Source organism: Physeter macrocephalus, chromosome 8, assembly GCF_002837175.3.
Source record: "Physeter macrocephalus isolate SW-GA chromosome 8, ASM283717v5, whole genome shotgun sequence".
In the NCBI taxonomy this organism is placed as follows: Eukaryota; Metazoa; Chordata; class Mammalia; order Artiodactyla; family Physeteridae; genus Physeter; species Physeter macrocephalus.
The window spans coordinates 57,083,676-57,097,965 of NC_041221.1; the positions used below are offsets into that span (position 1 = coordinate 57,083,676).

Below are 14,290 nucleotides of genomic sequence, written 5' to 3' on the forward strand. Positions count from 1 at the left end.
GATTGATGAATTTTCATTTTGTGTATAGGTGACTTTCACTATTAACTTCGACTTCAATCTTCAAAACCTTCAGAATCAGGCCTCTGTCAGTTTCCAAGCCTTAAGGTAAAACATGATGAAGTCATGAATTAATGATGGGTGGCTTTTCTAATATTTCTCTTTCAGTAATTTCCTCATGTTCCTTTCAATAGTGAAAGCTACGAGGAAAACCAGGCAGATAATTCAGTCAACTTCAAACTCTCTCTGCTGTATGATGCCGAAATTCACATAACAAGGTGGGTGAAACAGTGGGCAGCCTGTGACCATGGACATCACTCCGGCTTATAACATATTTGGTTCATGACTGAACAAGTCCTCTATATGCTCATTCTTAACTGGGGAATTTGAATTAAAATATCTCCTCCTTGTCAACTAGAACAGAAGTCCAGGGACAAACTGGTCCCTAGGGGAATCTTGAGGGACTCGTTAGGTTTACTGACTAAGAGCAACACCAGAAAGACAAAGGAATAATCCTCTGTCACATGGCAAGGGAAACTCCCCCGCAGGCCCTCGGATGAGCTGTCAAAGCAGAACTCGCAGGGCCCCGAGGAGTTGCCACTTCCTTCTCCACGCCTGTGTCCTACTGTCCACATGAGATCTCAAGCAATGTCCCCACTCCTGGACGTTGAAGCCCCAAACACAAATACTGAATCTAGTTACAGAAAATTAGTTTCTGGGTGGAAAATTCCTGACATAGCAGATTAGGGGTTTCTTCCAACCAGGAGAAAACGAGGCATTTCTCAAAAGAGGTCATCCAGAAGGACATGAGTTATTCCATTTTCTTGCCCACCCAAAGCAAGTAAACCTGAGAGCACCAGGCAAAATGGTACTAGTTGATACCAGTTATCTTGAATTGTTCAGAGAGACATGTGTCTTGAGAGATGAATAACATATAGACACCACAGGTGCTAATAGGATCACCTTCAAGAAGGGAAGTGGGTTCATGGGCACAGACACATTGGGGCACAGCTATGCAGGTACACAGGCTGCAGGTGACACCCATTTCCAAGCCTGGGAACCAGAGTTCTCTACCTGCTGAAACACTAAGGCAGCTTCGCAGCACAGATCAGTGACCCCTGGAAAACACGCAGCAGTGTATCCTCAAGGAGCCACGCTTCAAAGTGTCCAGTGACCGCAGATTTCTCTAACATCACTCCAGCCCCTAAAGCATGGAATATGTAGATCATCCAACAGATCCCTGAGCAAAAACAAAAAGGAAAATATGTCATTATGTCTAGAGCTAGGGACACATGAGCAAAGATGAAAAGAATGCTTCTTTATCGAGTGAGTTGCAAACAGCAAAAGCAGAAACAAAGTATAGCCCAAGTCATCCATCCCTGAAAAATTATTCAGTAACTGTAGATTTCAAAGGGCCCTCAGCTGCTAAAATAAGTAATTGAAAACAGATGCAGCCAAAGAGATTGATAGCACCACATTACCTGATGTTTTTTCTTCCTACCTTTAATGCTTCTTTCTCATCCTAAATGCTTTTTGTTAATAGAGCCTTTTTCTAATTCCATTCTCCCACCATGGCCATTTTTTCAGATATTTTAAGATGAAATAAATACAATACTGAAGTGGGACTTCACTTTTACTAACATCTTAGCTATGTATTTTTTGTGATGGTAAATTGGATTCTCAGACATTCTGATGTTCTTTTAAGTATATCATGCAGTTAAAAAAAGTATGGAGAATTATAAAGAATAAAGCTAAAGTGGCTCCTAATCCTACCTCTCAGATAATTTCTCTTAATGTCTTTTTTAAAAAAAGACATTAAATGTACATGGATAGAAAATGCAAACATTACAGAAACATACACAACAAAAAGTGAAATCATCCCTCCGCATCTCCTCTGGTCATTTTGTAGATGACTAACTTGATTGTTTTCAGACTACCTTCCAGATACAGGGTTTATTTATCTACCAGGATACATGTAGCATACACACACACACACACACACACACACGAGTTTACTTTTTTTGAAAAACAAGTCCTACCCAATTATTGAGTATATCCCTTAGGAATCACCTTGATACTGTATAAGTGTGTAATTATTTTGTGCAAATATGATGGATGGAAATACATGACAGTAGAATTACTTCTAAAATAAGATCCGCCTGAGTATAGCTAACTGCTAATATAAATATATTGATCAATACTTAAGTAACTGAAGGAACACTTAAGTAACATGGAAAAATACTGGATCTCTTTAAAATGCAAAAACAGAGGATATTAATCAATTTAAAAACTGGCCATACTTAGGGGCTCGCATAAAGATCTTCTGGAAGGCAAAGGGAAAAATTCATGGAGATACAGCCAGACTTTCTGTTTTATTTTCTTTTATTGTAATTAATTTTTATTGGGGTCAGGCTTTGTGTTTTAAATCCTAGTCCGTTTTCCCATTTTCCATGTAAGGCTGACAAATCATTGTTTCCTCTCATAGACATAACCTTGACAAATACTACATCTATTTAAGTTCCTATGGCATATCTTCCTTTTGAGAATTTGCGAAAAAATTCTAAGGCATAAAAAAAGAAAAAGGCAAGATATTCAGTAAAGAAACCAAAAAACTCTATCTCAGAAAATATCCACTCCAATTTTTTTTTTTTTTTTTAGGAAATAGAATCAACATCCTGTAGTTAGGATAAATTGTCTGTTGGGAATAAATATTGCTTCTCAGACTCCCATCCCTGCTATCTACCCTCCACCCCTCAATGAAGCTACCCTAGTTGAAATCCATCCTCAGATTCCCAGAAATGAGTGAAGAGAGGGAATGGTATTGTTACCTTCCAGTCTGAGTGGTCCTGTGGGGTTCCCTCTGGCCTGGTCATCACTTCACTTGCAAACCCTACTCAGCAGCCCCAAGCAAAGAAGTCCAATTAGGCCAGTGCCTCTAGGTCTAGTCTAATAAAACTCCTGGGTCAGCCACCTTAGAGATGGTCTGTATGGTCAGTGGTGGAAACAGACTGACCAACCCCAATTCAGACCAAAGCATCAGAGCTGGTTTGGAACTAGGGAAGAATAGGGAGAAGGAATAATAAATAAAATGTACACCCCGTTTCACAGGCATCCAGTGATGAGGAGTGCAGGAGCTAATGCCCGATATCTTATCATGGTATTTCAGCCATCATACCAAGTGGAAAATCCTCTGCCTTATAAATCCATTCATCCAATCAATAAGGACCAAGTGTCCACTATATTAACACACCTGTCAATATATCTTGACACACCTGTCAAGATATAATATCTTGAGAAGAGTTTCACTACAAATTCTTAATACATTTGTACTTATTTCAGAAACTTTACAACTGATACACATATAACACAAAGAATCTCAGCAGAGTGATCATTAAGGGATATGTTTTGAAAGGAACTTGTTTTAGCCTTAGAAATGTATACTGGATCATAAGTCCATAATAAGCATTTGTGTTCATTTAATGTTTTGTACCTAAATGTAAACTCTTTCACTTGTAAAATAAGCTAGAAGATATTTAGATAAAAGAAATATTAAACTTCAAGAACAATAGCATAACTAAAATATTCGGCTTTACAAACATCATCCAACAGATCTACCAACATAAATTTTTATGAAGTCTCCTCGGATGGGAATATTCCTTCTATTGTGAACAATTTTGAAGATATTGGTCCGAAATTCATCTTCTCCATTAAGGTTGGTAAGCCTGACATAAGAATGGAAAATCAAGAGAAAGGGGAAAAAAAATGAGGGCAGGAGGAGAAGAAGAAAGTAAAAAGAAGTTGAAATATACCGGTGGTTCTCAAACTTGAGCACGCATTAGAATCACCTGGAGTCTTGTTAAAACACATGTCACTGGGCTCCATCTCCAGTGTTTCTGATTCAAAAGGCCTGGGGTGGACCTAACAATGTGCAGTTCTAACAAGTTCCCAGGTGATGCTGATGCGGGTGCCATACTTTGAGAACTACTAAGGTAGACCATTGATAAGGAAACAGGTGGGCTTTGTACATAGTTATGTGTCCTGGGTAAGAGTTAACTGATGTATTTTGAAAGCAAATGTTGCACATTAATCAACAGAGCAGTAATATAATGATATTACTATGGACAAAAGTCTCTGAAATATAATCAGTATGCCAATTTATCCTTGGAAACCACTTCTATTTGAGAAGCCCACCATTTGTATACAAATATTTATTTTGTACAGTCATGCTAAGTAGTATATAAAAATATTTTAAAATCAGTTTCTATTGGCTATTACTTAGTAATTATTAATTTAAAGTTTGTTTGGTATATAAAGAGAAATGAATTTATGAGAGAATGAGATTTTATAATAACATTGCATAAACTTTGGAAAATAAAAAGGGAAGAATCCATCCACCACCCTTAGTCATTACCATTTTATTTTTGTACATTTCCTGTAAGTCTGTCACATGGTTGCAACTCTATAATTCAGCGATTTAAAAAGTTCTTAAAGGAGTCTTGATTTGTGATCCAGATACTGGAATTTATAAAATGTACATGGTATTTGGCAACTACTTCTTTAATGAAACATTTAGTCAATTAGTAGTAAATATTATAATATTCAAAGAGCATGTAATAAGTATCAGCCTTTGTATGAAGTGCTTTATGTATGTTAACCCATTTAATTCCCAGATCAGTTATGAGATTGACAGGATTATTATTCCTACGAGTGTTCTTTAAAATGTTTAACAACCAGTAGGGCATAAGCCCTGAACAATTAGGACAGACTTTCCACCAGCGAGAACAGAGGCTGTATCTGTGCATACCTACTGATATGCCAATTATCTTTATTTTACAAATGAGAAAACTGAAGCATAAAGAGGTGAAGTACTTTGCCCAAGCCACACTGCTAGTCAGGGGCAGAGTGGGACTTCATGCCCTAGCGGACCAAACCCACAGATGGTAGGTGTTTTTAATCATCTCCTAAGTCACAAATTATTTACCAGTTAAAACTGTAGATGTTGAGATTCTTCCAAGAGGTAAAACACAGTGAGCCAAAGAGTGACCATAAAGTAATGACTCACTTTCATATGGACTCACTCTTACCACTTAATAGTTGCCCTTCATCAACACTGAGGTTATTGATCACATTCCTCCCAACATGTGTATGATGTAGCGGCAATCAGAACGTTTTCTTACTACATAGGTAACAACAGGAAGTGTTCCAGTCAGCATGGCATCCGTGATCATCCATATCCCTCAATACACCAAAGGCAAGAACCCGGTGATGTACCTGACTGGGGTGCACACGGACCAGGTAAGTGCAGCCACATTGCCTATAAAAACGTGTACCTTCCATACGGAAATGTCCCATGAAGTGGGGGTGATCATGTCTGCATCATACAGACAAGAAACTGAAAAGATAACCCCTATGCACCCTGGGTGCCAGGTAACTAGCAGTTAATTTCATATTAGAAGCAGGATATTGTTATAAGAAATGTCTGAGTCTAGGGATGTACAGATGGCAGAAATTATTAAAACCTCCTTCTGACCAGCTGAAGATTTGACTTTGTCAGAGCCCTGTTTATAGAGAAGTTAGTTGGCTGGGAAGTGAGAGGTTGAACCCACAGTGGGAGAGTAGTTGGTCTACACAGCTGCAGTCAGCAGCTGGTCTTCAAGCTGCCAGCCTGGACTTTCAACTGGTAGTTGTCAACCCTGGTTGCTCATTTAATCACCTGGGTCGCTTTTTAAATACGTGTGATGCCCATACCTACCCCAGGCAATTAAATCAGAATCTCCAGGGCTAAGGCTCTAGCACCAGTGTTTTTCTTTAAAAGCCCTCTGGGTATTTCTCTAAAAGCCCTCCGGCTACAGGGATGCTGTAGCCAAACCCCTGACAGTGGCTCAGCCATAGTCTAGCACTTAGCTAATGCTACAGTAGTGTTACTTCTGCGCTGTTTACAGATGACTACAGGAAAGCAAAATCCTAAACTGTTCCACAGAAAAAAACCCTGAAGTAAATAAATCACTCACAGACAACTGTTATTACAAATTTGTGTCATCACATGTGCGCTGCAAGAACCAGCGCCATGCCATCGAGTCACGTCAGGAGGATCTGAATACTTCAGGGTTTACATTAGTGATGAACAGAAGTGTGGCCAGGCCAGCACAGTGAAGAGAATCCTGGGAGCCCCTCCCCTGCCCCAACATGTGACAATAGGATTTCCTAACAAGTCGAAAATAACGTCATAAACCATCTTGCTTCCTAAGACTGATTTGATGTCCTTCTTTGTAGGCTGGTGACATCAGTTGCAAAGCCGAAATAAATCCACTGAAGATAGGACAAACATCTTCTTCTGTATCTTTCAAGAGTGAAAATTTCCGTCATGTAAAAGAATTGGTGAGGACAGGTTAATGGGGTGAAAACTTCCTTTAGTGATTCATTGTTTGTTTTACCTGGAAATTGAGGCACTTCTTTTTTCCTGCCACCTCAGGTGGTAGAACTTTCCTATTTTGCCTTTGATGATCTGTGTGAATCAAGAAAATACACGCTGAAATCTAGGTTATTGCAATTATTATTTATGCCATTATTATAAAATACATGTTCCAAATTTCACGATACTAAAAGGACTCCATGTCAGACTGGTTCTGTGTCGTGCACACTGGAAACGCTGCAAAGAGCTGAGCGGGAGCTGGGCATGTGTGGGAGGTGAAGCCCCCTCACCTCCTCCATATAATCACCGACGTCTTTTATTGAGCTGTTAAATTTGACTCTCTGACCACCCTTCTCTGTTTTCAATATTTTCTCATCTCCTGCTCGAGAGTTATGCCATGTTTTGGGAAAGACACTTGTCTAGCATCTAGCATGGCTCTTGGCACATATGAAGTATTCAAATAAGCAAACATTTGGTAAACAGTAAAACCTAAACCAACCTCAGTTCTCCCCTATGAACAACATTGAAATTCTCCTGTTTTTCTTTTATTGCATTATTTTATTTCATGAAGGATGGGAAAATAGGAGAATGAACAGTTTCTTATTTAAGTAACTATAGTGTAATTACAGTGTAAATGTGGTCCAAATCTGAACCAGAGGTATGTAAAAATGCTCAGGAGAAACTCATCTCAGGGTATGAGATGAGTTATACCTCTCAGCATTTTCCATATTTTTGTGAAAATGTTTTGATTTTGTAAAAAAGGCAACTTCTGTGAACAATATAGAGGAAACATAACACGAAAAACAAAGAAGAAACTAAAGTTCTCCAGAAATCTAACAGCTGACCACTTAACATTTAATGAACATTCTTCTTTACCTCTAATCATTAACCTACATATAAGCACATGTATACTGTTACATAAATGGACCAAGCTACCTTTTTTCATTGGCCGATATGTCACAGATCTTTTAATAGGCTTTATTTTTAGAGCAATTCTAGGTTCCCAGCAAAATTGAGTTTAAATACAGAAATTTCCCATATACCTCTTGCCCCACTTACCCACAGCCTCCTACACTATGAACCCGCCCTCCCCCCCAGAGTGGTACATTTGTTTCAATCGATGAACCTACACTGACACATCATAATTAACCAAAGTCCATGGTTTACATTAGGTTACCTTGATGTATGTTATGTCGGTTTGGATGAACGTACAATGACATGGATCCACAATTACTGTGTGCAGAATAGTTCCCTGCCCAGAAACTCCTCTGCACTCCACCTATGCATCCCTCCTTCCCCCCTAACTCTTGGCAACCACTCATTCTTTTACTGACAACTTTTTTAAAATTCAAGGAATGCATCTGTATCATGAGGTTACTGACTAAATTGTACTACATTTTGTGTACGTACATTCAATAATTTACAGAACTAGTACACTGTTGATAAACACGGATTGTTTAGTCTTTGGGGTTTTTTTTAATTTTTATTTTACACTGGAGTATAGTTGATTAACAGTCTTGTGAGGGTTGTTGTTTCTCTTTAACTCTGAGAAACAGTAGTTCAGTAAACAGGCCTGCTGTACTCTTCTGCACACACTTGTGATTATCTCCTGAGGCCTTCCACACAGATGGGAAGTGGCAGGGGCAAAGGACATGCACTGTATACATTTGGAGGCAAAGTGCTAAAATCTCCAGAAGAAGGGTTGTAACTACTAATAGTTCATGAGATTGCTGATTTCCTTAGATCCTTCCCAGTACTGGGTTTTACCTGTCTTTGTAAAATTTTGGTGTTTATTTTTTAAAGCCCGTACTAACTCTCTCTTCTTTTACCCTTGACTCCAACCTGAAAGAACTGCAGAACCGCTTCGTGTAGTAACGTCACCTGCTGGCTGAAAGACCTTCAGGTGAAAGGAGAATACTTCCTTAATGTGTCTACCAGAATTTGGAACGGGACTTTCGCAGTAGTAAGTATCAGGTTTGTTTACTGGGCTCATTGATAGCAATGAAACATAAGCCTTCACTGTCAGTAAGGTCACACCCTCTGACAAAATTAGCATTCTGACTAATGTCAGCCGTGCCCAATGACCCAGAGCAATCTTACCTTGGAAGGCAAGGTAAGATTTCCAAAGCTTCCCTTTCCAAAGCTCGCCCAACCTGGATGTGCCTCAGAATCACCAGGGCTGCTTGTAAAGCATCTGCTTCTTAGACTCCATGCCAACCTACTAGAGCAGAATCTCTGGAAATGGTGGCAGGATCCCCTCGGCTGCCTGGGGTGCCCTGGGCCACCTGCTCCGTCTTCCTCCCCCTGCTCTTGACTTTTCTGACTTCTGGTCTCCTCCTCCACACCCAGATCAAAGTGCCTCAATTCCCTGTGCTCCCAGGTGACTGCTGATTGATCTCAGACTACCTGGTAGATGAATCTAACCTAGGAATCCATCTCCTATATTAGAGCCAGGTGTAACCACTCTGCTCTCCTGTTTTTAATCCCTTCTCTGGTGAAAGCCCCAGTGTGCTTACAATTTTTTTTAAGTCATTTCAATCTCACAACAAGTTTGAGGAATGTGCCAAAACAATGTCAGTGTTTTTCCAATTGGCAGGTGTGACTTGGCAGTAGTGATACCTGCTTTCAGCAGAGATTTCGGTAGCCAGAATTTCAATCTGGCACGGGAAGTGTAAGGATGGACAGAGCTCCTTAAATCTGACTGCATAAGTGGCGAGCTGTTCATTTTACTAACACTGGCTCTGATTGAGGCAGCAAAATAGAAATTAGTTTGAAACCTCCAGGGGGCCTTGTGGCTCTCAGTGAATTTTTTTTAAACGAATAAATCAGTCTTCAAGGTGCTTACCAACCATACCCTATTCCCTATTTTCTAACCACTTCATGATCTCTCCAACAAACCCCTCCCTGCTATGGAGTTTTATGTCACATCAGGGAACTTGGCTCCCTCCGAACTTGGCCCCGGAACCAAAATATAAGCAATATTCTTCGATAAAGACATGATAGAAAGAGGAATTGTGAAAGGCGGGTGAAAAACTAGAGAAGTGGAGGAGTGAGGAGTTGGATTTTCTCCTTGTTTGCCTTTATTTGGTTTTCTTGTTAGTTGCATTTGCTTTCAAGCCTTCAGGATGCCTCTAAATCCTGTAAGACGCAAAGCAGGCAGTTATACCATCCTCCCAGCTGCTGCAGTTTGGCGCTCAGTTTTTTACCCATTGGATCTTGGCTCCTTGGATTTGAGGAACAAATGTTTTCATAGTAACCTTTGCCAGCTGGGAAGGAAAATTGACTGTTGCAAATCAAAAGGCAATCACCCCGGCTCTGTAAAAAGCATTTGGGTTTTTTTGAGTTTGTTTAAAGCTACATCATTTTAACTGTAAGACTTTTTATAGTACCTTCCCCAAGGTTTTCAGAAGCAGCAGTTTCATTTCTGGAAGCAAAATTCTGAAGAAGTGTATTATTTATGCTTTTTCAACATGGTAATGATAGTTAAGCTGAAAAACACCCATGAGAGTTATTGCATATCAAGTCCTACACATCTTCCTCCTTCATGAAAGGTCAAATGTTTATCCCCACCTTGTTTTGAACCATTTCAACAGTGGATGTTCTCAGACCATCTAGGAGATCCAGTCTGAAATATGAATCCTACTTCCTGTATTAGAGCCCATGAATATTACTACCTTTTGCCCCTTTTCTGAGGCAGCGCAAGTCAACTTAACATTTCAAGTAATTTCATCACAAAGTGATTACTCAGGCTTCCAAATCAGTGGCATTGTTGGTTGCCCTTTGTAAGGAAAAGGCTTGTTGAATGCTAGCAGGTGTGCGACTTCACTCTCCCGGTGTGCATGGTACGCCTACCGCTACTTGTTAACCCTGCAGGATACTGCGTACCCGTGCAAAGGGCCAGACTTAGGAGGGCAGATATATCAGTGTTGTAAGGAAATTCTTTCATCTTTAGTCTGCAGGGACTATTAAATGAGAAAATTCACTTAACTGTTACTCCTTCTAAAATTTAAACCATCATCAATACTCCTAACGTTCCCCAAATAATGTATGTTTGAGAGACCAGTGATCAGGGTTAACTTCTACTGCAATCTTCCATCTTGAGAAAATTAAGGCTAATCAGAGACTGAGCCAGTGGAAAGGAAATAAATTGCTCACTTTTTGGATATGCATTCTCTCTTTCTGGCTCCCAGATATAGTTTAGCAAATTACCTCATGGAGTATATTGAATCATGTGCCCTAGTAACCACAAAAACTAAATCCTAGGGGCCAGATCATGTGAAGGCAGTTCTCAAATCTGGGCATTGTATTCCATCTCGAAATAAGCGTCAGTCCCGACACTTGATTATAGAGAAAACAATATGCATATCAGTAATGTATCCACTAAAAAATAGATTATTCTTCTGTAACTAGATTCAGGAATGCATGTAAAATTATTTCATTTTTGGAGGTTACTAATAACATCAGCATAAAATGTATGTCCTTCCTATATGCCTGCCCCAAATCCAGTATTTTTTATAAAAATGCTTAGATCAGGAAATCTGAAATTATTACTCATGTTATATAGCACTGACACAAGGTTTAGGATGTCTGCCACTGACATGCATGGTCTTTAAACAGTATTATTTTACACATGTACCCAGAAAAGAAATTCTCTTCCTTTTGAATCTGATTTCACATTCTGTTTTGTGATTTATTCAGGTAAATATTTAAAAATACCAAGTTTTCAATTTTCTCTCATGTCACAAACTTCATTGTTTTTAAAAACCTAAACTATGGGGCTTCCCTGGTGGCACAGTGGTTGAGAGTCCGCCTGCCGATGCAGGGGACACGGGTTCGTGCCCCAGTCCGGGAAGATCCCACATGCCGCGGAGCGGCTGGGCCCGTGAGCCATGGCCGCTGGGCCTGCGCGTCCGGAGCCTGTGCTCCGCAACGGGAGAGGCCACAACAGTGAGAGGCCCGCGTACCGCAAAAAAAAAAACACAAAAAAACCCCTAAACTATGATCTTTCCCAATTAAAAACTTCATTTCTAAACCCTTGTTTTTCACCCCTGTTTACAAGTTAGAGTTACCGGGAGAGACGCTTTAACCGGCTGGTATCTAGACCCCACCCCCCAGAGACTTCGTTTAATTTGCTATGGCAGGGCCCAGTCACCCGCACGGTTTAAGTTCCCACATGGGGTCCCAGCATATCGGCGATTTAAGCACACACAGATGCTTGAGTCTTCAGAGTTGGCATTTGCTCTTGTCACTTTCCACAAGGACATAAATAAGGAACATGCCGAGTTTTATACATTAACTTCTGCTAGGATAAAATATACTCTTTATTCTTCTTATGTTCCAGTCGACTTTTCAGACAGTACAGCTGACAGCAGCGGCAGAAATAGACACCTATAACCCTCAGATATATGCGATCGAAGAAAACACCGTCACGGTGAGTGCATCGCATCCCTCCCTGTGGGCGCTGGAGTCTCTGACAGGCATTCCATTTCTGACCATTTACAATAGTCACTTAAGCATCTACATGTATATAGAAGTATCTTACTGAAACTCTGAAAGGCTAATGTTTATCATGCTGAGCTTTTGATAAGGGTGTTTGCTATTCAAAAAAGCCCCCTGGTGTACTTGCCCTCCCCCTCGTGCCCACGCTGGCAGAGCTGGATCAGAAGTGATGATCTGACAGGAAGCACAACGGAAGGGGCCCCACCTTGCTGTGGCTCCCTCCTCCCTGCTCCAGGCCTCAACCAGCACCAGGGCTCCTCCTTTCTGCTCATGCTTACACAAAGCAGTTTACATCCTCGGCCATGAAATCTAAGTCATGCTCCTTTGAATCATACATCGTATTTTAGAGTATTTTTGAAAGAGAAGTGCTTAAGTATGCTTAATAAATAAGGCATTTATTAGGGGACTTTTTTTTTTAGCAGTACTTAAAACTAGACACTGACACTGTGTGAAACATCCATTCATTAGATCTTCAGTCTAGAAAACTATAAATGATTCTCTTGATTTAAAAACAAAAAGGGTTTGGCAAATAAATGTACGTTCACAGAAAACAAAGGCTCACTGTTCCAAGAGCTGGCACCGGACAACTTTCCTTCGCACTGGAACTCTGGTTAGAATATGCCATATTTAGATATAGCAGGATTTCCATGCTCAGCTAATCTGCTGGCAGAGCCCTGGGCATCTTCCTCCCAATGCTTTTGTTAGGAATTGGAAGCCAGTTCAAGACTCTGCCCCGAGGCCAGCTTGGCAGCTGGCCCCAGTCCACTAGTCCACTGCTGCAGTCTATGGACTTGGCTAAAAAGCCAATGGCCTTGTGAACTCTGGACCTCTCTCGATGCCTGAGAGTGGAGCTCACAGCCCTGCTGTCCCACTATTGTCCCAGCAAAAATGATTCCACACAGAGGATGCTGCTCTGCTTCTGGTTTAGGACTATCAGCGAAGGCCCGCACCCTCTCTTCAGAGGCTGGGGTGTGGAAAATCAGAAACGGAGCCAAAGGAAACGTGGGCTTCAAATTCAAAGTGCTATGAACTAAGCCTCGGGAGGGGGGAAGTACTATAGATATTTTAAAAGTTCATTTCAGAAAAATGTAGTGTTCAGACAATACCTGGACCTCTGCTGAAATCTGGTTTTTTTTAGAAAGCAGTATTAAATAAATGCATTAATTAAAAATTCAAATTAACAACTTCAATGAACCTTTTGGGAGATTCTTCTCTGAGCAATACTGATAAGTAATAGAGGCCAACTATTACTTGTGTCTATAAAAATATTTTTTGAATCCAAATAAATAAATTTTAAAATTATATTTTGGAATCCAAATAATAAACTGACCTATCCCTATAGGTAGACAAGTGATTCTTAAATTTATTTGAATTCCAAGCCCACTTCAAAAGCCAATACAAAAATCATGTACTCATAGTTCCCTAAAGATCCATGGAGCTGGATGAGGAAGTTCCAGAAGAGAGAGAAGTAGGGATATGACTGCCACTAAGCAGTGAACTACATGAATCTAGTTATTTTATTCCTAAATTTATAAAGCCTTAGTTTAGCTCTTAAAAATCCAAATGAGAAGAAATATAGTCACCAAAAGGCCAGACTCAGGTTTAGCCCAACTCATAAATTCTGTGGTGAAAAGCAGCTTATCTGCCACTGTAATTCAGTGTTAAATCAAGTAAATAAATTAGGTTTTCTCCCCTCGTTTGGCTCCAAAATGAACTCTTTAAAAATGGTTGTGGGGCTTCCCTGGTGGTGCAGTGGTTGAGAATCCGCCTGCCGATGCAGGGGACACGGGTTCGTGCCCCGGTCCGGGAAGATCCCACATGCCGCGGAGCGGCTGGGCCCGTGAGCCATGGCCGCTGAGCCTGCGCGTCCGGAGCCTGTGCTCCACAGCGGGAGGGGCCACAACAGTGAGAGGCCCGCGTACCCCCACCCCCCAAAAAAAAAGGTTGTGATTCTTTCCCCAATTAAAAAAAAAAAGAATACAGTTTTACTGTTAGAACTCTTACGGCAGCCATGCTATTACAAAGCCACAAAGACTGCCAGGAAGTGGACGTTAAGAATCATGTGTAACCTCAAGGGCAATTTATCACTGAAAAGGTCAACTTGAGCCCTGAGATATTACTTCTACTTGTTAACAACCCATATCAAGTAAATCAACATTTTAGGAGCCCAATTCAAAGTTGTTGTTGTTATTGTTTAATCACAAGGGATTTGTGGTGTTTATTTTATTTTATTTTATTTATTTTTTTTTTTTTTGCGGTACGCGGTCCTCTCACTGCTCTGGCCTCTTCCGTTGCGGAGCACACGCTCCGGACGCGCAGGCTCAGCGGCCATGGCTCACGGGCCCAGCCGCTCCGCGGCATGTGGGATCTTCCCGGACCGGG

General features: G+C 40.7%; 1 protein-coding gene across 1 annotated transcript in view; it reads left to right on the forward strand.

Annotated features, from left to right (window-relative positions):
• Window positions 1-14,290, forward strand: part of ITGA2 (integrin subunit alpha 2) — a 112,258-nt gene that overhangs the window by 92,142 nt on the left and 5,826 nt on the right. Inside the window, exons 22-28 of the mRNA XM_055086887.1 lie at window positions 29-105; window positions 192-275; window positions 3,607-3,709; window positions 5,182-5,292; window positions 6,271-6,375; window positions 8,259-8,372; window positions 11,751-11,840. Of these exons, the coding sequence (XP_054942862.1) occupies window positions 29-105; window positions 192-275; window positions 3,607-3,709; window positions 5,182-5,292; window positions 6,271-6,375; window positions 8,259-8,372; window positions 11,751-11,840 (684 nt within the window). The remainder of the gene's footprint in view (window positions 1-28; window positions 106-191; window positions 276-3,606; window positions 3,710-5,181; window positions 5,293-6,270; window positions 6,376-8,258; window positions 8,373-11,750; window positions 11,841-14,290) is intronic.